Source organism: Arvicola amphibius, chromosome 5 (genome assembly GCF_903992535.2).
Source record: "Arvicola amphibius chromosome 5, mArvAmp1.2, whole genome shotgun sequence".
NCBI lineage: Eukaryota > Metazoa > Chordata > Mammalia > Rodentia > Cricetidae > Arvicola > Arvicola amphibius.
The window spans coordinates 15,044,494-15,065,266 of record NC_052051.1 but is presented as its reverse complement, the minus strand read 5'-3'; the positions used below and the strand labels follow the sequence as shown (position 1 = coordinate 15,065,266).

The window sequence follows — 20,773 nt, the reverse complement described above, 5'->3', positions numbered from 1 at the left end:
ACTAACCCAATGTTTTGGTGTCCCTGGTTGGGCCTGTCCCTGGAAAGATTCCTCCCCAAAGTTGAGAAGGAGACAGGGGTTGGGCAACCCTACAGTTCTTTATAAACTCCTTTTCTTAAAGGTCCAGTCCATGCCAAAGGTGCCTCCTCTCCCTTCCTTAGTAATGCCTTTCGTCTCTATGATATCTAGGGAAACATGCATTTTTTTCACTTTTTGGTTTTGTTTTGTTTTTGTTTTTCAAAACAGGGTTTCTCTGTGTAGATCTGGCTGTTCTGAAACTCACTCTATAGACCAGACTGGCCTTGAACTCAGAGATCTGCCTGCCTCTGCCTCTAAGCGTGCTGGGATTAGAGTTGTACCACTATGCCCAGCAAGACTTGCATTTTTCATTTGCCTGATTCTGTGGAGCGGAGGCTACTAGGAACAAAATAGGAAGCTTCATCTGTGACTCTGAGGCTTCTGACCCAAGACTGTCTACCTAGCAAAAGGCTTTTGTCAAACAATCTCAACCTGGGGCTGTAGCTCAATGATACTTGCTTGCATAGCAAGCACATGTCCTGGCATTGCACAACCCTGGTATGGTGGTGTGCACCTATGATCCCAGCATTCAGGAACTGGAGTCAAGAGGATTAGATGCTGAAGAACACCCTCAGCTACACAGCAAGTTAAGGATAACAACCAAAAATGACAGAAACAACAGAACAGCTTTAACCGAAATCTTGCCTCCAGCCATCTAAATCCAGCCTTTATGTCAGCCTTCCGGGACTGATGATTTCCTCCTAGGTTGGGCAAATTTCAGGTCCTAACGATTTTTGTTTGTTTGTTTGTGCATATCATATCCCCACCCTTGGTACATTTCCTAGAATGACCATAGGGTCCAGCCTTGTCTCATACATAATTGAGTTTGAATTCATACTTTTTTGACCTTCCTGGAACCTCTTCAATGAAACAACACAACCCCAAGTTGGCCAAGGAACAATTTCTGCCTCTGACAATTTTCTCTGTAGCACTCTGTCTGCCCTGCTCTGTCTCCCCCTGCTCCATCACTGCACTGCATCTACCCTGCTCTGTCTCCCTCTGCCCATCACTGCACAGCGTATTGTTCCTTCTTAGCCTCTACAGACCGGTTCTCTCCCTTGCAATGTCATTTTCATTCCAATAAACCATTTCCCCTCTCCCCACCCCATCTCACCCAGAGATCATAAAACACAAAAGTCCTTTTGTCTGTAGAGATAGTAAAATTTCCTCCTTCAGACCTTGCCCTCTTGCTGTGGGGCCCACTCCCTGTGGACTAGGGAGGGCTCCATTCAAAGAAAGAGCTCAGAATGAACAGAAAAATCCACCCCTTCACTCAGAGCCTCTGTGGAATCCTGGAACAACTGAGTCTTCTCTCTGATGGTCTCCACTAGGCCTTGACTGGCGCATGTCATTCTTATCCCTTTCCAGGACCAATACAGCCCTTTGGTCTCGGGCCGTGGCTCTTAGTGAATCCCCTTTCACTTCCAGGGGTGAGAAAATGAGTGAAGAAAGTGGGGTTGGGTGAGAAATGGTTGAGGGTAGCGGGGGCTCTGCCGGAAGCAGGGAAGGGGTGGGCACTCCGCAGCAGCGCAGGTGTAGGTTTTATTACTCTGCTTGGCAGAAGAGAAAGTGTGACGGTTTCCAAATGCTGGAAGTGAGTGAAGGAGGGCCAAGGATACGGCTGCAAGTTTATTGTTCCAGATAAGAGCCTTGTACTGGGGATATAGCTGCTCAGCTAGGAGAGGGCTTCCCTGGAATGCAGGAAGCCCCAGGATCCATCCCTCTTATCAGATAAATCCTCATCCTGTAATCCTAGCACCCAGGAGAAGTAGGTGGGAGAATCAGTTCAGGGTCACCCTTGGCTACAGAGAAGTTTCAAGATTTCCTATATATCCCATCACAGATGTGAATACATTCCCCCTTTATCCGTGACGATGGGAGTTTTCATTATAATTAATTTATTTTTATCTGATGTGTATGAGTGTTTTGACTGCCCACATGTATGTAGATATATGCATAACTGTGAGCCTGGTGCCTACAAGAGAGTGTCAGGTCCCCGGGAACTAGAGTTATCAGACGGCTGTGAGCTGTCATGTGTTGGAGCCAAACCTGGGTCCTCTGCGGTATGGGTGGCCTTAACCTTGGATCCATCTCTCTAGCCTCTCCTTTTATGAAGGGATGGTTGTGTCCAAGAAACACGAGGGCTGTGAGCTAGAGGAGAGGGTGCCCGGCACTGACAAGACTTGAAAGAACACCTTACACGCATGAGCGTGTGTGTGTGTGTGTGTGTGTGTGTGTGTGTGTGCACGCATGTGTGTGTGATGGCCCATGTTAGGGAACTAGGCAGGGGACAAACCATGAAAAGCAGTTTTAGGGCTCCATTAGGGAGTAGTGAAGAAGAATATTAAATATTAAATACCATCCCTGGAGACAGAAGCAGGCTGAGCTCTGTAAGTTCAAGGCCAGCCTGGTCCTCACAGCAAATCCTAGGTCTGCGACCCTGTCTCATCTTTTTTTTCTTTCAGTTTTTCGAGACAGGGTTTCTCTGTAGCTATGGAGCCTGCCCTGGAACTCACTCTGTAGACCAGGCTGGCCTTGAACTCACAGAGATCTGCCTGCTTCTTGCCTTCTGAGTGATGGATTAAAGGTATGCACCATCATTGCCTGGCAAGAGACTCTGTCTCAGAAAGAAAGAAAGAAAGAAAGGAAGGAAGGAAGGAAGGAAGGAAGGAAGGAAGGAAGGAAAGAAGGAAGAAAGATCCCAACATCTCACTTACTGGAACAATACCATCAGGTTTCACTGGAGAAGACAAGAGCAAGGGCCTGATTTGTTGAGGGCCACACTGAATGCTGGGAAAGAGCAAACAGCTATTTCAGTATAGAAGGAAAAAATGAGGGTGATTTGAACCCAAATGCTAGCCCTGGAAAGGAAAGTGAATGAACTTCCCAGGTGAGACTAAAGGGCTTTGGACGCAGGTGCCCACGATGGAGGAAAATGAGAAGTCTGGAGGGGTTCTAATGGGCTCTGGAAGGGTTCTAATGGGGTTCTAATGGGCTCTGGAGGGGTTCTAATGGGGTTCTGGAGGGGTTCTAATGGGGTTCTAATGGGCTCTGGAGGGGTTCTAATGGGCTCTGGAGGGGTTCTAATGGGGTTCTGGAGGGGTTCTAATGGGGTTCTAATGGGCTCTGGAGGGGCTCTAATGGGCTCTGGAGGGGTTCTAATGGGGTTCTGGAGGGGTTCTAATGGGGTTCTGGAGGGGTTCTAATGGGATTCTGGAGGGCCAAGCCTGACTTCTGCTTTCCCGGAGGAAGGCCCAGTCTCATGCTGTTGATGGGAAGAGTGGGAAAGTACAAGGAAAGAAAAGTCTGGAAAGAAAAGTAACCAATAGGAGAGAAGGAAGACCCAGAAGAGGATTCTGACCAGAGCAAGGAGATGCACCCAAGTCAGCGCTTGTCATGGTCACATCTGACCTTCTCAGGGGTCTTTGTTTGGTTCCAGCATGAGTGGTTGGCTGAGTATAGACAGGAAGAGAGCAAAATACTCAAGTCCTTCCTGGCTTTGAGCTTCCTCGGGGAAGGGACTGGGAGGGAAGCAGAGCGGCTAAAGTAACAGTAATCTTAAGAGATTTAACTCGGATGAGAACTAAAATGAAGGCAGGAAGGTGCCAACCTAGGGGAAGAACTCTGGAGGCTGAGAACCAGAGACGAGCGGTGCCCGTTGGTGAGAAGTGGGTATTGGTTTCTTGGAAATGACCGGAGAAGTGCCCTGGAAGAAGAGGCTGAGGGAGAGTTAACCAGCTACCTGGTTTGGGAGGTGTGGCAACCCACCAGGGAGAAATTGCTGTAAGGAAACAGAAGAACTTAGCACAAAGAATCACCAAGAAAATGGTGGAGCTGGGGTCGCTCATTCCTCTGAGTTTCAAATTTGTCATTTGAAAAGTGTTTTAACACGAGATGATCTAGACCAGAGAATCCCAAGGCAGGCTGGGAGCTCCAGCACTGAGCCAAATGAAATGAGGTGTCAGCAAAAAAACAAAAACAAAGAACCAGGTGGTGGGTTGTCATGTGGGAGAGGTCTCAGACAAGACTGCAGACTTCCACAGTGGGATTGTCTGAGCCTGTGGAATGGGGCCGGAGGCCAGCAGAAGGCTGTACCACCAGCTGGTCCATCCCAGACAGCACCTACTTTTGACTACGATGTGATTAAGGTTCATCTCTTCCGTTACTTCACAAATTCCATATCGAGAAAGTGATGTCTGCTTGGCCCATTTTTACATCACTGTTTAACACAGAACACCGCTCATGTAGGTAATGTAGGTACTCAGGTGACCTGTGAGATGAGTGGCGGGCTAGAGCCATGACCCCAGATCTCTGCACCCCGTGTGAGACTCCAGGCAAGCAACTTCTTGAGGCAAGCCTCACTGTCCTTTATTTATATACTTTTAGGTTTAGTTTATGTGTATGGGTGTTTTACCTGCATGTATGTCTGTATACCACACGCGTGCCGGTGCCTGTAGAGACAAGAAGAGGGCATTGGGTTTCCTGGAACTGGAGTTACAGATAACCATGAGCTGCCATGAGGGTGGTGGGAATACATCCTGAGACCCTCAGCAAGAGCAGCCAGTGATCTGAACCACTGAGTTATCTCTCTAGCCCCCTCAAATTCCTTTATCTCAAGGTTTAATTAATCCTAGCAATGCCTATGTTCAACTCCCAGCATCCAGTCTGGTGTGCAGTAAATGTAATTCTCCACCCTCCCGCCCCAACCCTTCCCTCTACTTCCCCACGTTTTCATGCACTCGTCACACCCATAGTCCAGAGCCATAAAACTCCACCCATCACGGACTCAACTCCCCAGGCCCCACTCAACCCCTTCTCCCAAGTTGCATGGCTGATGTTTCTAACATCTGGCTTCAGGTTCTCCTAACCCCAGAGTCCAGGACTGGGGCCTGAGTGGACCTCAGGTCTAGCCAGGTTGCCGTTGCCATGGCAAAAGCGACAATCCCCAGCCACAGGTTCCCTAAGTGACTGGTTACTCTTTAACGTATCCACCCACCTTGGGTGATTAGAAGAATCAATAAGATAACCGGGCGGTGGCAGCTGGCTGTGCTCACTGCCTTCCTGGTGGACCGGCTCCCGGTAGCCCCTCTGCTGCTGTGTGTGGGCTCTAGCTCCTCCATGCCCCCCAGTGTCCAACTGGGTACTCTTGGTCATGGTCAGTGTGAACGTGCCCCTCGGGGCTCCAGTGGCGAGTCCTTATGGTAAGTAAAGCCAGCCTCTGGGGCTGGGGGGGATGAATGGATAGGGTAGGATCATGGTCAGGCTATGGAGGCTACGGGACAACCCTACGTTTCTGATGGGCTCCAAGACCCTTCAGGGGTTCTTTTAGAATAACTAGAATCTCCGAAGAAGCTGGGCCTTGCTCACTAAGGTCCCTTGACAAGATTGTGGCCGTGTGGGCAGACCTGGGAGGGGCTGCAGGAGCCTGCGGCCAGGGTTTAGTGCTTTTTGAAGAAGGCTTTTCTGAGAGCCAACACCCAGGGAAAGTTTCCGTAATTCTATAGAAAGCAGGGGTCCGCAGACAGATACTTCAGTGGTGGTTGAATTCCCTTGAAAGTGGAACTGAGCCTGACCATGCAGCCAGCTGGGGTGGGACCTTGGCAGATGAACCCCAGGGGATAATTGGTTTCTCTACCCTCCCTGGGAATATGGTCGAAATCACAATCCTTCAGAGACCAAGAAAATTGAGTGTGTTCTTGCATTGGGCAGGTGAAGCTGGGGAAATGTGGTACCCACCGACCGCAGAGGCTTTGGGTGACCAGCAAATGGGGATGGTGTAAATTTATAATGGAATGCAGACCCATTATTGAAGAAAAGGAATGCAGATGTGTGTGCAGACAGAAAGTCTCGGTTGCGGCAAAAACCTGCGGATATTTCTGATAGCAAAACGGATGTGGTCCTATATATATGTACACATGGGTTTGTATTTGCATAGAAAATTCCATGGGAGGACACAAAGGGAGTGGTGACAGTTTTGTTTCTGAGGAGAGAGAGATCCAAGAGAATGTTTTCCTCTTGAGGCACATTATAGATTAAAATAATAATAATAATAACTTGGTGTATTTTACGGAGCTAAATTACATGCACACACATATACAGAGCTTGGTTGCTGGAATGCTATGCATCTTGGCTCTGTTGCTAGTCGTGGGATGATTGTCTGAGTCAATGAATGTTTCTGTGCCTCCAATGTTTTCTTTGACATGGAGACAAAGTTAGAGCCATGGATTTGTAGGGTCACATGGAGACAAGATGTAAAGCTCATGACATCACACATACTCAGTAAATATTATTTAACATCATTCTTTTTAAAATATGCATTTATTTATTTGCCTGCTTATTATTTGTGTGTGTATACGCTTGCATCATAATGTGTCAATGGAGGCCAGCACACATCCATTAGGAGTTGCTCTTCTCCTTCCATCATGTGGGTCCCAGGGCTCAAACTTGGGTCACCAGCCTTGCCAGCAAGTACTTTACCCACTGAACTGTGCCATCCGGCCCTCGGTGTCATGCTCAGCAGAGGCTAGAAGTCCGGTGACTTGTCAGGGACTGTCACTTCTGGCTTGTCTCGGATTCTTTGCTTTAACTCACTCCTGAGCAGGATGTGACATCATGGAAGTAGAAGAAGCTTAAAAATCAAATGGCCTACGACCCATCCCACACACAATCAGTATGACCTTGGAGGAGTCACTTCCCTCTCTGAACCAGCTTCCTCTTTTGTAAATGGAGCTAATTTCACTGGATTGGAGATTACAGGGGCATAGTTGAAGAGCTAGAGTTACTTTAATTCATAGTTGTAAGACTTGGTTGAACCTATAGCCAGAGGAATTGATTCTGAAAGGGAGCAATGTTGTAGGAGGACACTTGTTGGTTCCCGGTTGTTCAGCCCCGAAATAATCACACAGAAACCATATTATTTAAATCACCGATTGGCCCATTAGCTCTAGCTTCTTATTGGCTAACTCTTACATCTTAATTTAACCCATCTTCATTAATCTGTGCATCACCATGAGGTCGTGGCCTACCAGCAGTTTCTGTGTGTCTGTCTCAGGCAGTGGCTCCATGGCTTCTCTCTGACTCCGCCTCCTTTCTCCCAGCATTCAGTTTAGTTTTCCCACATAGCTCTTTCTGCCCTGCTCTGCTGTAGGCTCAAAGCAGTTTCTTCATTAACCAATTGTATTCACAGCATACAGAGGGGAATCCCACATCAGGGCAACACTTGGCTTTGCAAACTATAACCTTTCCAAGTAGCATTGGCTAAAGGTGAAGGAGAGGCCTGACAGAGTCCTCCTAAAGGATAATTAGTAAGAACACCACTCAACAGCATCTCTGTGTCTCCCGGGTCCATACTTCAGAAAATGTTTATATGTCCTATTTCTTTAGATTCTTTGCAGTGTTTACCATGTGCTTGTATCCAACATAGAGTTGCCAGCATATATAGATGGGTGGATGGATGGACGGACGGATGGATGGATGGATGGATGGGTGGGTGGGTGGGTGGGTGGACGGATGGATGGATGGATGGGTGGACAGATGGATGGATGGATGGATGGGTGGATGGATGGATGTATAGATGGATGTTTAGATAAATGGATAGCTAAATGTATGTATAGATAAAAGGATGGATGGAGAAATGATGTATGGATGAATGGATGATGGATGGTTGCATGAATAGCTATATGTGGATGGTTAGATAGGTAAATAAATGGATATATAAATAAATGGATGGTGGATGGATGGTTGGTTGAATGGAAGTGTGGTTGAATTGATGTGTAAATGGCTATATGGACAGTTGGATGGAAGGAAGGATGGATAGTTGGACTGAATGAATGGATAGTTGGATGGTTAAATGGATAGTTGGATAGATTCATAGTTGGGTGAATGGCTATACGGAAAGTTCAGAGGTTAGGTAGTTAAATAAATGAATGCTTGAATAAATGGATGATTGATGGACAGATGGTTGGGTGGATGGGTAGACAGATGGATGGTTGAATGGCTGAATATATGGTTTGATGACTAGACAAGTGGGTAGTTGAATGGGTATATGGTCAGATACTTGGTTGTATGGTTAGATAGTTAAGTTTATGGATGTATGGATAAGTGAATGGTTAGATAGATGGATGATTGAATGTATATATATATATATGTGTGTGTGTGTGTGTGTGTGTATGAGTGGATGAATAGTTGACTGAGTGTATGCACATGTCTGTGTGTGTGTGTATATATATATATATATAATATTTATCAGTAGATATTATGTATCTATTGTCTCATTTAATGATCGCAACAGTTATGTGAAATAAACAGTATTGCTGTCTCTGAGGAAAAAAGAACAAAAAACTAAAGTTCGAGATTTTTAAAAATAAATCTGATTTGAGGTATGCTATAGTCAGCTGTTGTAAATCCACTTGGCCAGGCCACAGATGTGATTGGTTAGGGAAAGGGGGGCTCCAATGCCCAGAGTCACAGTATACATCAAAAACAAACAGTAAAAAACTCCACCATTGTCCCATGATTGTGAATCATTTGCAGTAGCATGTATGTGGGGGTGGGGTAGCCTAAAACCCCATTTTCTAATAAAAATAAATCCAAGTTAGCATCCAGATCTTCCTTTTTCTTCAAGCTGCACGGCTAGCTTGCCTGAAGTTTAGAGAGCTTATCTGTAAGGTGAACTAGGGAAACCTGCTGGGGGACTGAGAAGAGTTCTCATTCTGGTAAAAGAAAAAGATACTTAGAGGAAAAAATTAAACTGTCTCCAGGGGACGATGGTGGCCATTCCTGAGGTGAGCTCGGCAGAGGCAGTGAAGAGCAGGGTCCTGCAGACCAGCACAGGACACACGAGTGCTTAGACCCAGGTTGTTTCCTGGTTTGAGCCTTAGTAGGACAGTCTCTTTGGTGGAGTGACAGCAGATGGGCTTGGACTTCCGAATGTCTAGTCCATCCACAGCACATTTGATTTTCCCTCACACTAGTAAGAGACAGTCTCTCCCTGATCAGATAGTTGATGTGGATTAGAGCATCCGTCCCCTGACTAGACCATAAACTTGACGAGGTCAGGGATATTGGTGGTTTGTTTGGCTTTGTGTTGTAAAGTCTCACATGATGATTGACACAGAGAAGCATTTGTTGTATAAATCCATCAGAAAGGTTTGAACAAAGAGATCCAGAACGGTGACCCTCAGCGTCAACCAGCTCTGTTCTTTCTGTCAATCTCCCTGTGTTGACTTTTGTATCTTGTGTCTGTCCCAGTCTAGACCCAAAGTGGTTCTCCCAGCATCAGGCATCATGCTGATCTTACTATGCCTGAGACTAGGGGAGACTGGAAGAGTTTCCCTCAATACACTTGGGGTTCTCCCTGCCCTCCACTTCGCTGGGTTTTTTTTCACTAATGTTTTTCAATTTTTTTAAAAAAAAATCAAGTTTCAAAAAACAAAAGGCTGGGCATGGTGGCACACACCTTTAATCCCAGCACTTGGGAGGCAGAGACAGGTAGATCTCTGTGAGTTCGAGGCCAGCCTGGTCCGCAGTCTGCAGAGTGAGTGCTAGGACAGATTCCAAAGCTACAGAGAAACCCTGTCTTGGAAAAAAAGTTTCCTTAGAAATCTCTCAGCAGAGATTCCTAGATTAAGAGATTAAGAAAAATTCAAAGTTGGAAGTTCCAGGACAGGCTCCAAAGTTGCAGAGAAACCCTATTTTGAAAAAAAAATCAAGCAAACAAACAAAAAGGTCAAAGTCAAGGTGGGAAGAAATGGGAAAGTCAAGGCTGGTTTAGCCCAGCCTGCTCCTCTCTTGAGCCCAACTCATCGCGGTCCATGTTCCATGTTGTTCTGTTACAACATGTTCCATGTTGTTCTGTTACAGCAGGTTTCTGGACCTCAGCACTACCAGGATGTTGGCTGGACAACTGTCGTAGAGAGCTCTCCTGCAGTTGTAGGATGCTAGGCACCATCCTTGACCTCTGCTGTACCCACCAGAGACCAATAACGTGTCTCCCCATCAGCTGTGGCCACTGAAAGACTCTAGATTCTCAACATGTGTCCCCCAGGACACACACCGCATCCATTACATGGGATCAGGGATAGCTACAGCTCAGTGTCGTCTACAGGGGGGTATCCCGGGACTCATGGGTTGGTGTTTGCTGTAGGTGCCAGGGTCTAGCTCCTAACTGACTGTCCAACTGTCTTGGGCAACTGTGAGGATAAGAGGCAGTGGTGGGCACATGGTATGGTAATCTGACCCCCTGGCTTTATTTCCTATCTTTTTCCCCCTTGATTATTATTTGGTCCACTTAGTAGTATAACATTCCTGTTATTGCTCTGACCTCTCCGAGGACCAGGTCTCAATTGTCTGGTTCTTTTTTTCCTGTATTTGCATGCTTTATACAACAGGTTTCTATAGGGCAGGGCTCTATGTAGTCTGAGAGGCTAAATGAATGGATGATGAATCAGAGGGAAGATGGATGGATGGATGGATGGATGGATGGATGGATGGATGGATGGACTGAGGTGGCCAGAATAGCAACACCTGCAAGTGTTTAGGACAGGACAGATAAGGAGATAGGAGTCATTTAGCCACTAACAACAGTCTCCATTAGGGTAATAGACTTGTTTCTAAGTGTCAAATGAGCCCCGAATTTTTCATGGGATAAAGGCCTCATCCTTTTGGCCAATTGCAGCAGCCTTAGGACAGAGGCCATTCTTAGAGGCACTCTGGGCAAGTGACTCTCTCACTTAAAGCTGTGCAAAGGTGGTCTCCTTCCTTCATCCCTTTGCCACTTCCAGGATCTAGTGGGGGATCTTGGCAGGTTCTTATGACGTACCTTTAGTCGGCCTGGACTCAATATGTAGATCAGGCTGGTCTCCAACTCACTGAGATCCACTTGCCTCTGCCTCTGGAGTGCTGAGGTCAAAGGTATGCACCACCACACACAGGTTAGGGTTTTACTTTGTAGCCTAGGCTAGCCTAGAATTCACTCTCTAGATCAGGCTGGCTTTAAGCATATAGCTGTCCTCCTGCTTCTGCCTCTCGGATCCGAGATAAGATAACAGAGTGTGCCACCATGTCCAGCTTCAATGTCTTTATTCATTAAGTAAAACTTGGGCTGTTTGTAAGGATTCCGTGAGCTAATGAAGGACGAAAGGTACAAACTATAGCACATTTTGTTCCTTTGAGGATGATGGGATATAAGTTGAGAAGAACCCCATATGCTAGCCAATGACGGGGTCATGTCCAGTGTCTACGGATGCTCTAAGCCTTCTTTCCCAAAGTGTAGTCTTTTCCCACCACTCTTGCAACCCCTCCACACATCTTTCCACCCTGCCTCAACATGGAAGCCTCTATGATTCAGGTTCACAAGCCTGGCTGCACATGGGAAGCTTTTCTGTTTTTAGTGTGTGTGCGCACATGCGTGTGCATGCGCAAGTATACGCGTCTGTGCAAATGTGCATGAGTGCGTGCACTTGTGTGTGCATGTGTATATGTGTGTGCATGTATGTGCATGTATATATGCCCTCATGTGTGCAAGAGTGTGTGTGTGTCTGGGTGAGTATGTGTGTAACTGAAAGTGTGCATGAGTGCATGCTTGTGTGTCCCGTGTGTGTGTGTGCATGCTCACATGTGCATTCATGTGTGTTTGTGTGTTGGGGGTCCTGATGTGACACAGAGCACTATAGGACTCTTCGGGGTCAGTCCTCTCCTTCCACCTTGTTTGAGACATGGTCTCTTTGGGATTCACCACTGCACACCAGACTAGCTGACCCAGAGCCTCTTGGGAGACTCCTATCTCTGCCTCCCATTTCCCCTGTGAGCATGCTGGAATTACAGATGCACACTGCTGCATATGGCTTTACATGGGTTCTGGGGATCCAAACCCCAACCCTCACAATTGAGCATCAAGGGCTTTATCCACTGAGCCATCTCCCCAACTCTACATCTGGAGAATGAGGATCTCCTGGAGTGAGTTCCAAGCATCTGTCATTTTTATTGAGGTCTGCACATGGATTTTGGCATCCCAGTCAGCTGGGATTTGGAAGCTATTACCTCCCTTCCTGTCATGTAACAAAGGGGAATTCATCCCCAGAATGCATCTTAAAGCCCGCTGTATCCGTTACTTCACCGTGCTCTTGTTCATTCATGTCTTCAACAACTGTCTCCCAGGGCAGTGGGGTACCAGATACTGTGATAGGCACTGGGAACACATGGGAGACAAAATGTGGCCTCAGAGCTTGGCTCCATTTGCTGGGATGGCGAACAAGCCAACAGGGACCAAGGAGAGAGCAGCCTGACATGGACAGCAAACTATGGGAACACAAGGACTCTTAGAGGAGAGGATCAGAGACCTCTTGTCTCTGGGAGAGCAGACTGATATCTTAGCTGGACCAGAAAGGTTTAGCAGGAGGCATCCAGGAGAGAGAAGAAGGAGCAAGTGCCAGCTGGGGTGACATCCTATGCAAAGGTCCAGAGCCTGGCTGCACAGGGCTGACTTTATCAGCACTCAGCAGCAAGCAACTCTATCCTTTACGAAGAGTGTCCTGGTCCTTTGCTGGCTGTTTTCAGTGGCTGGCTTATCTTGTCTCTAAAAGCAACCTGGGATACTAAAGTGCAGAAGTTGGACCTTCTATTTTTTCTGGCTCATGTGTCCCAGTCATGAGAATGGGCCTCCAGCAGGAGAGAAATGTTCTCCTCGGTGACCCTTCTATGTTACACACAGGATGCTGGACACATTTTGACCCCTTTGATCTTCCAAACAAGGTGTCAAGGTGGGGAGCCTTTTGTTCCTTTGTTTTTGAGACAGGTTTCACATTATAGCCCAGGCTGACCCCAAACTCTTGTCACTGCCCCAGCTTCAGTCTCTCAAGCCCTGGAACTATAGGCATGTGCCACCAAACCCAACTTTTGGGTTTTTTTAGGATTCATTTGTATGTGTTTACATGTGTATGCCATGTGTGTGCAGGTGTCCCAAGAGGCAAGAAGAGGGTGTCAGATCCTGTAGAACTGGAGTTACAGGCAACTGTGAGCCATCCACTGTGGGGTGCTGGAAACCAAACTCAGTTCACCTGAAGAACAGTACGCCTGCTAGACCACCCAGCCAATTGATTCAGATCCCAAAGCTAGAAGTTTGCAGACAGAGTCTCACCCACAGCATAGCCCAGGCTGGCCTTGAACTCATGTGCAATCCTCCTGCTCCTGAGTACTAAGATCATAGGAGGGAGCCTCCAAGGCTTGTTTATTTGTTAGATATATTTTGAAACAGGATATCGTGTGTAACCCAGGCTAGTCTTGTATTGGATAGGTAACTGAGAATAATATCAAACTTCAGATATTCTTGCTCTCTCTCTCTCTCTCTTTCTCTCTCCCTCCCTCCCTCCCTCCCTCCCTCCCTCTCTCCCTCTCTCTCTCTCTCTCTCTCTCTCTCTCTCTCTCTCTCTGTATTTCGAGACAGGGTTTCTCTGTGTAACAGCGCTGGCTGTCCTAAAACTTGCTTTGTAGGTCAGGCTGATCTACAGAAATCTATCTGTCTCTGCCTCCCGAGTGCTGGAATTTAAAAGCTTATGCTGCCACTGCCTGGCTTATCTGGCCTAGCTTTAAGATGGGTTGTTTATTCCCACCCTGTACACAGCAATAGACTCGGCATTTCTAAACAAGTTTCCCTGTGCTGCTTAGAGAGAGATTAGAATGTAGCCTCCTGTCACATCAGGGCTCTAGCTGGGCTGTCAGCCCTCACGTTAACACCCAGAGGCTGTACCACGTAGCTGCTGGTGGCTCCTGTTTCTGCCCGGGTTCAGACAGAAGTCTAGCCAAGTGTCTTTGGGAGCTTTCTTTAGTCTTCTGTGTGTCCTCTCCCCCTGATGCCTAGAAGCACGGCTGACATCTCTTTAATAAGGCCATGATAAGGGTGGAATACAGTCTACCTATAGTGGATTTTTAAAATGAGTTATTAATTTTGTGGTGGTGAAGATTAAATTGAAGGCTCTAGATGAGTGCTCTACCACTGAGTCACATCCCCAGCCTGTATTGTCCCTGGAAGGGGCTACCTGTGTACCCCATGGAAAGGGCCATGTGCATCTCAACCATTGGTGGTATTCCCGTAGCTGTAGAGGGTGTGCCTTTCACATACAAGGAAGAGTGGTCCTATTATGAACTAAGCATCTTTCTAGCTGTTACAGAGCAAACAGAAGTGAAGGAGGGAGAGGGGACAGGTTCCAAGAGGCAACTGTCTGGAAGGGCATGTGTGTTTGTACTTGTGACCATAGCAATAATGGTCTAGTGGTATGTAATCCCAATACATGAATGTAACCTCAACACTCCGGAGGATCAGGGTTGAGTTCAAAGCCAGCCTCTGAGACATAGTGAGTTCAAGGTTAGCCTATAATATTTGAGACTCTGTTTGAAAACACAAAACAAAGACCTGTATAGTAAACCAATGAGGTCGCTTTATATACATTATTCCTAATTCTCAAAGTGACACTATGAGGCAAGCAGTGTTGTTGCTCATTTTACAGATGAGGAAATGGAGGCACAGATTCATCAGGTCACTCATCCAATGTGACCAAAGGCGCTTAGGGGTGACATGATGCCAGCCCAGGCAGGTGGACCCGGGCCTGTGCTTTTACTATGCGTAGCATGTACAGTATATACAGGATGTACAGTGTTGGGGATGCAGACCACCAGACCCTGAATTTCCTGCCAACAACTTGTTTTCCTCTGCTCTGAGCAGCCTGCAGCTGCCCTGAGCACGAGACCCTGATGGCAGGGGAGTGGGTTCTGATGAGTCTGCAGCTGAAAGACCCCAAGAGCTGGGGTGTGGCCAAAGCACTATATAAGCTGCCCCTGAGCACAATTAAAGGAGCATTCTTGTATCAAGGATGACCCGTGTCCCCTTGTCTCTGTCTGTGTGCATATGTGTTTAACTCTCCAGCCCCTTTCCTGGCTTGCATGTTTCATAGTGCAGGCTCCACACTACAGACATAGTACCATAGTACATGTAGTAGTACAGACAGTACAGTACAGTATATACAGTATGCATGTATGTACAGCATTTGCCGTATGCACAGTATTAAAATATATATACCACATTGCACAGGATATACTGTATAGACAGTGTATTCAGTATGAACAACATATACAGTATGCACAGCATACCCAGTATATGCAGTATGCACAGCATATACAGTATATTCAATATACACTGCATATACAGCATACCCAGTATATACAGTATGCACAACATATACAGTACATTCAATACACACCATATATACAGCATACACAGTACATACAGTATGCACAACATATACAGTATATACAGTATGCACAGCATATACAATATGTTTGATATACACTGTATATACAGCATACACAGTACATACAGTATACATAGCATATACAGTATATGCAGCATGCACAGCATATGCAGTTTGCACGGTATATACAGATGCACAACATATACAGTATATGCAGTATGCACAACATATACAGTATGCACAGTATATACAGTATATGCAGCATTAACAATGCATACAGTATATGCAGCATGTACAGTATATACAGTATATATAGCACAATATGCTCTGAATCAAGGCTGGTGATCAAAAGGTTTAAAGCCACAGGACAGAATGTTCAAAGGTTCGTGACCACACTTCCAAGCAGCACGACTTTCATTGTATCCCACTGGGAACAGGGCTGGCCATATCAGGACATAGACAAACACTTCCAAACCTTTCTGAATTTGTTTTATATTGAACTAGGAAAATTTATAATGGCGTATTGAGGCATTAATAAAAAAGCTCTCAAAAGATGCAAAAAAGGCCATATTAAAAAAATGTGTATTTTCAAAGAAAAAAATAGCAAGTAAGTGTTTGCATGTAAAGAAAGTACAGCCAGACGGGCAGTGGTGGCGCACACCTTTAATCCCAGCACTCGGGAGGCAGAGGCAGGAGGTTATCTGTGAGTTTGTGGCCAGCCTGGTCTACAGAGTGAGTCCCAGGACAGCCAGGGCTACACAGAGAAACCCTGTCTCGACAAACCGAGGTCCTTTGGCGGAGGAAGCAGCACGCACAAAGAGCCTGAAGAAGAGATGAGTCTAGCGCTGGGGCGAAGGTTGGGAAGGGTGAGGGTTGAGTATTGATAAAGAAGGTCAGTGTAGCGGGAAAGAGGTTAGCGCCAGGGGCAAAGAAAGCAGACCCTCGCTCGGGCAAGCTCAGATCTTGCATTGTCTTTATGGCCACAGTGAAGAGCCAGGATTTATTATCCACGGAACACCAAGCACCAGAGTAGTGGTTCTTAACCTGTGGGTCTTGACCCCTTTTGTGTGGAACAACCCTTTCACAGGGGTCGCCTGAGACTATCTGAAAACACAGATATTTATGTTATGATTTATAATGATATCAAAATTACATTTTATAAGGCAGCACCAAAATGATGTTTCTGATTGGGGAGTTACCACAACATAGTGACGGCATTAGGATGGTTGAGATCCACTGCCCTGGAGGACTCAGCAGGAGCCCGTTGGCAACAGTGACGTGCTAAGCCTCTCTAATGCTGCCCTCTACCCCCATGGCCTTCTGACATCTGTTCCAACTCCCCTTCTCCTTTTCTCTCACTCTTTACATTTTTTATTCTTAATTTATTTAGGAACAGCATCTCAAGTAGCCCAGGCTAGCCTTCAGTTTGCTATGACAGCTGGAGCTAGATTTGAACTCTTATCCCCCAACTTCCTTCCACTTTCCAAGCATGGGATTCTAGACTTACACAACCAAGTCTAGCTCTTCTCATTTACCTCCAAGTCAGTCTTGTAGAGCCCAGGGAGGTCTTGAAATTCACATCCTCCACTCTCAGCTAGAATTCCAGGCCTGCTCCGCCCTTCCGGCCTGGTGTTTGTATGCAGATGTCGGTGGAGTTTGCAACAGTGTGGACAGCACTCAGTAGGTGCTCCACAGATATTTTCAGACTGTACAAACAGATGAGGACAGTATGGTCCGCGTACGGAGCAAATGGCTAGGTTTGTGGTGTGGGAAGGAAGCCACAGCCCCTGCCTGGGCCCTGCCCTAGGTAAACATACCTTCCTCTTCCCAGACGGCGCTGTTTGACAAATGTCTGTTGTTGGATAGGCCAAGGCTGGCCACAGCACTGCCAAGGCCCCAGGATTCTCCAAGACAGGCAGCAGAGGCAGCCGCACTTCAGGGAGGACCTCCCCCCACCCCAAGTTCTTTGAACAGGCCTGAGAAAGGCTGGGAAGATAGAGAGACTCTGGGAGCAGGCATAGGGAGACAGAGCCCAAGGAACTGGGACTGGCATTGGGAACCTGCGGGGACAGGAGGAATTAGGAAACAGTCCCGGGCCTGAACCTCAGCATCTGTCTTGTCTGAGGTTCAGTTTCCTCAGCTGTACAGTGAAGGGCCGTGTTTGGATTTGTATATTTGACACAGGGTCTCACTCCGTAGCCCAGGCTGGTTTGGTGGCCTCTAATTCATGGCAGTCCTCCTGTCTGAGCCTCCTAACTTCTGGGATATGGGTGTTCATTTAAGACAGGGTCTCATGTAACCCAGGCTGCTCCTGAACACGCTATGTAGACAAGAATGATTTTGTACTTCGTCCTTCTGTGCCTCCACCTCCCTAGAGCTGGGATCACAGGTTAGGGTCCAGTACACCTGACCTCAGCTTCCAATTTTTTCTAAGAAGGTGGAAGGTCAGGCTGGGCAGATGGCTCAGTGGTTAAGACCACTTCTTGCTTTTCCAGAGGACCTGAGTTCAGTTCCCAGAATCCATGTTGGATGCCTTACTATCGTCTTTAATTCCAACTCTAGGGGGGAACTGATGCCTCTGGTCTTCACTCACACACACACACACACACACACACACACACACTTAAAAATAAAAAAAAAATAAAGTTAACTAAGGGATGAGGAACAACATTAATGCTGTTTCCTCCCACTGTCCCTCCCTTCCTCTCTCCTTCCCTTTCTCCCTCCTTTCTTCCCTTCCTTCTTTCCTTCCTATTAATATTGCGCTCCCAGTTAGTCAGGGCATGCTATCCGGGGGCCTGGCCACAAGTCAGTGTCAGAACCCAGTCTAGAATGACGAGCACTGAGGTCACCTCTCATCTGGCTGAGGTCACCTCTCATCTGGCCTTTACCATGAGATGTCACAGGAACGACTCTGCTGTCAGGCGTGTGAAAAATGTCTCATTGCAGAAGCACGATTTCAGGATCAGAGAACTCAGAGTCCTTCATACAGTGCCACGTGTTGGGCAAGCAGTGTGTAGAACCCCAAGTGAGTTTGGCCCCTCCCACTGAGCTCCTATCAAGCCAGTACAGCTCTCTCTCCCCCTGGCTTTTCCTAGAAGTGCCGTCTCTTAGACGTATTTCCACACACCTGCAGCCTGGATTCTAGATGATCACTTTAGTTTTCTTGTTTGTTTCATTTCTTTGCTGGTTTGTTTTTGTTTGAGACAAGGTCCCATATAACCAAAGGTGGCCTTGAATTCACCGTGTAACCAAGGATGACCTTGGACCTCTGATCCTTCTGCCCCCACCTTCCAGCATTAGCGCCTGTGCTAAATACAGGGGTATGCTACTGTTAGCAATGGCCATGGTCTGGGCCTGCTCTTTCCAGGCTCTTGGTCTTTTATGCAAAGAACTGAAAATCAAGGACCACACAGATGTGCAGAAGCAGCAAGATAACTTCATTAGAAGCAAAGCAATACTTCAGGTTCTCCAGGGAGACACTGTCGTGATTGACAGAGGGCTACACAAGTGAGAACATTCAAGAGCCCTGACTGTTGTCCCAGGCTTCCCTTATGGGGTTCAAGAGAAGGTGGAGCTGCTTACTAGGAGGTGGTTCTCTATTAATTAGACTATATAACCATTCTCTGCTTTGCATGTCCCTTCCCATAATGCACCTGTTTCTAGACATATGCCCACCCAATTATGCAGAGACATGAGATGGTAGAGGATTCTCCGTAAGCTATTACTAGAGGACAGTGTTTTGCCTTTCTGTCTTACAGCCAAAGCCACTTTAGACCAGATCAGCCCTTCTGTCCTTCATACCCAGGTGTGCTGGAACACACTTGTACAGAAACTGCCTAAATCCGAATGTCACCAGGGATGGGGAATCCTTCACACCCGGGTGTGCTGGAAACACACTTGTACAGAAACTGCCTAAATCCGAATGTCACCAGGGATGGGGAATCCTTTACACCCGGGTGTGCTGGAAACACACTTGTACAGAAACTGCCTAAATCCGAATGTCACCAGGGATGGGGAATCCTTCACACTCAAGGTGTGCTAGAAACACACTTGTATAGAAACTGCCTAAATCTGAATGTTACCAGGGGTGGGGAGTTCCTCACACCCAGGTGTGCTAGAAACACACTTGTATAAAAACTGCCTAAATCTGAATGTCACCAGCTGTGAAGAAAAGTATACAGAGCTAAGAGTACATGTAGCCCTATGCAGTGGGAGCCCACGGGTGTTCCAAGGCTGCAAGATGTATTACTTACAGAGGAACACATGTGCACAAGGTGTACAGATGAAGGAAATAGACCACCAAGTGTGTTATTGCAGGACGGGGTATTCACAACTCCGAGCTTGGGCCCAAGTCAAGCTATTTCCTTTGCTCGCCTGCCTAACCACCATCCTTAGGTGATGTAATGCTCAGAATGAAACCCATGGCCTCACAGATGCTAGGCAAACGCTCCACCAACTGAGCTACACTCCCAGCCCAATTTTCTAGACATTCTAAACAGTAGGGCTTTAAAAAAATAAGTTAAGAATAATTTCACACTCCTATAATACCAACTGTTGGGAGACAGACAGGAGAACCAGGAATTCAAGGCCATCCTTGGGTGTGGAATGAGGCTGAGGCTAGCCTGGGCTACATGCGACCCTGTCTCAATCAAGAAGACTATATTACTGAATTGTATGTTGCTGATGCACAGGAACACAGTAGGTGAACCATCCCCTAAGTCCCTAAGTCTCTCTCTTAAGTAGAAAACATCTCAAATATGGAAAAATACCTAGAAGCATTTTTTTTTTGAACAAGGACAGATCCACCTTTCACTATTACCAGATCCTTCCATGTGGTCATATGTGCTTTGAGTTTAGTTATGCTTGTTTTATTATTTTATGACTTATTATTAGTAGTGGTGTGTGTGTGTATGTGTGTGTCTGTCTGTCTGTCTGTGTCTGTATGTGTGTGTAGGCATGCATGTGCCACAATGCATATGTGGATGTCCTGAAGTAACATTCAGGAATTGATTTATCTCCTTCCTCTACCATTGGCTTCCGGTTTTCCAGCATGGGTAGTGTTTTTAGCTGCTGGGTTATCTCACTGGGCATTAATTATCTATTAATGTCGGTTATAATCTAGTCCTATGGATCCGAGACTCTATTCTGACCTTTGTGGGCATCGCATGATGTATAGACATATATGTAGACAAAACATTCATACACACGAAATAGTAAGTTTCCAGGGACTAGAGAGCCGGCTCAGCAGTTGAGAGCACTTGCTGCACTTTCAGAGAATCGGGGCTCAGTTCTTAGGGCCCCTTCTGACCTTCCTGAACACCAGGGACACATAAGGTATACACACATGTGCATACAAAACACATAATATAAAATGTAAAGGCCTAAATAAAGCACATTGATTGGTTGATTGATTGATTGATTGATTGATTGATTGATTGATTTTTTGTGCA

The 20,773-nt window shown here is 46.6% G+C and overlaps 1 protein-coding gene across 1 annotated transcript in view; it reads left to right on the top strand.

The window, feature by feature from the left end:
* Positions 1–5,156: 5,156 nt before the first annotated feature.
* Hnf4a (hepatocyte nuclear factor 4 alpha) overlaps positions 5,157–20,773 on the top strand; it is a 61,806-nt gene continuing 46,189 nt past the window's right edge. The window contains exon 1 of the mRNA XM_038329825.1: positions 5,157–5,279. Coding sequence (XP_038185753.1) covers positions 5,231–5,279 — 49 coding nt within the window. The 5' untranslated portion in view covers positions 5,157–5,230. The remainder of the gene's footprint in view (positions 5,280–20,773) is intronic.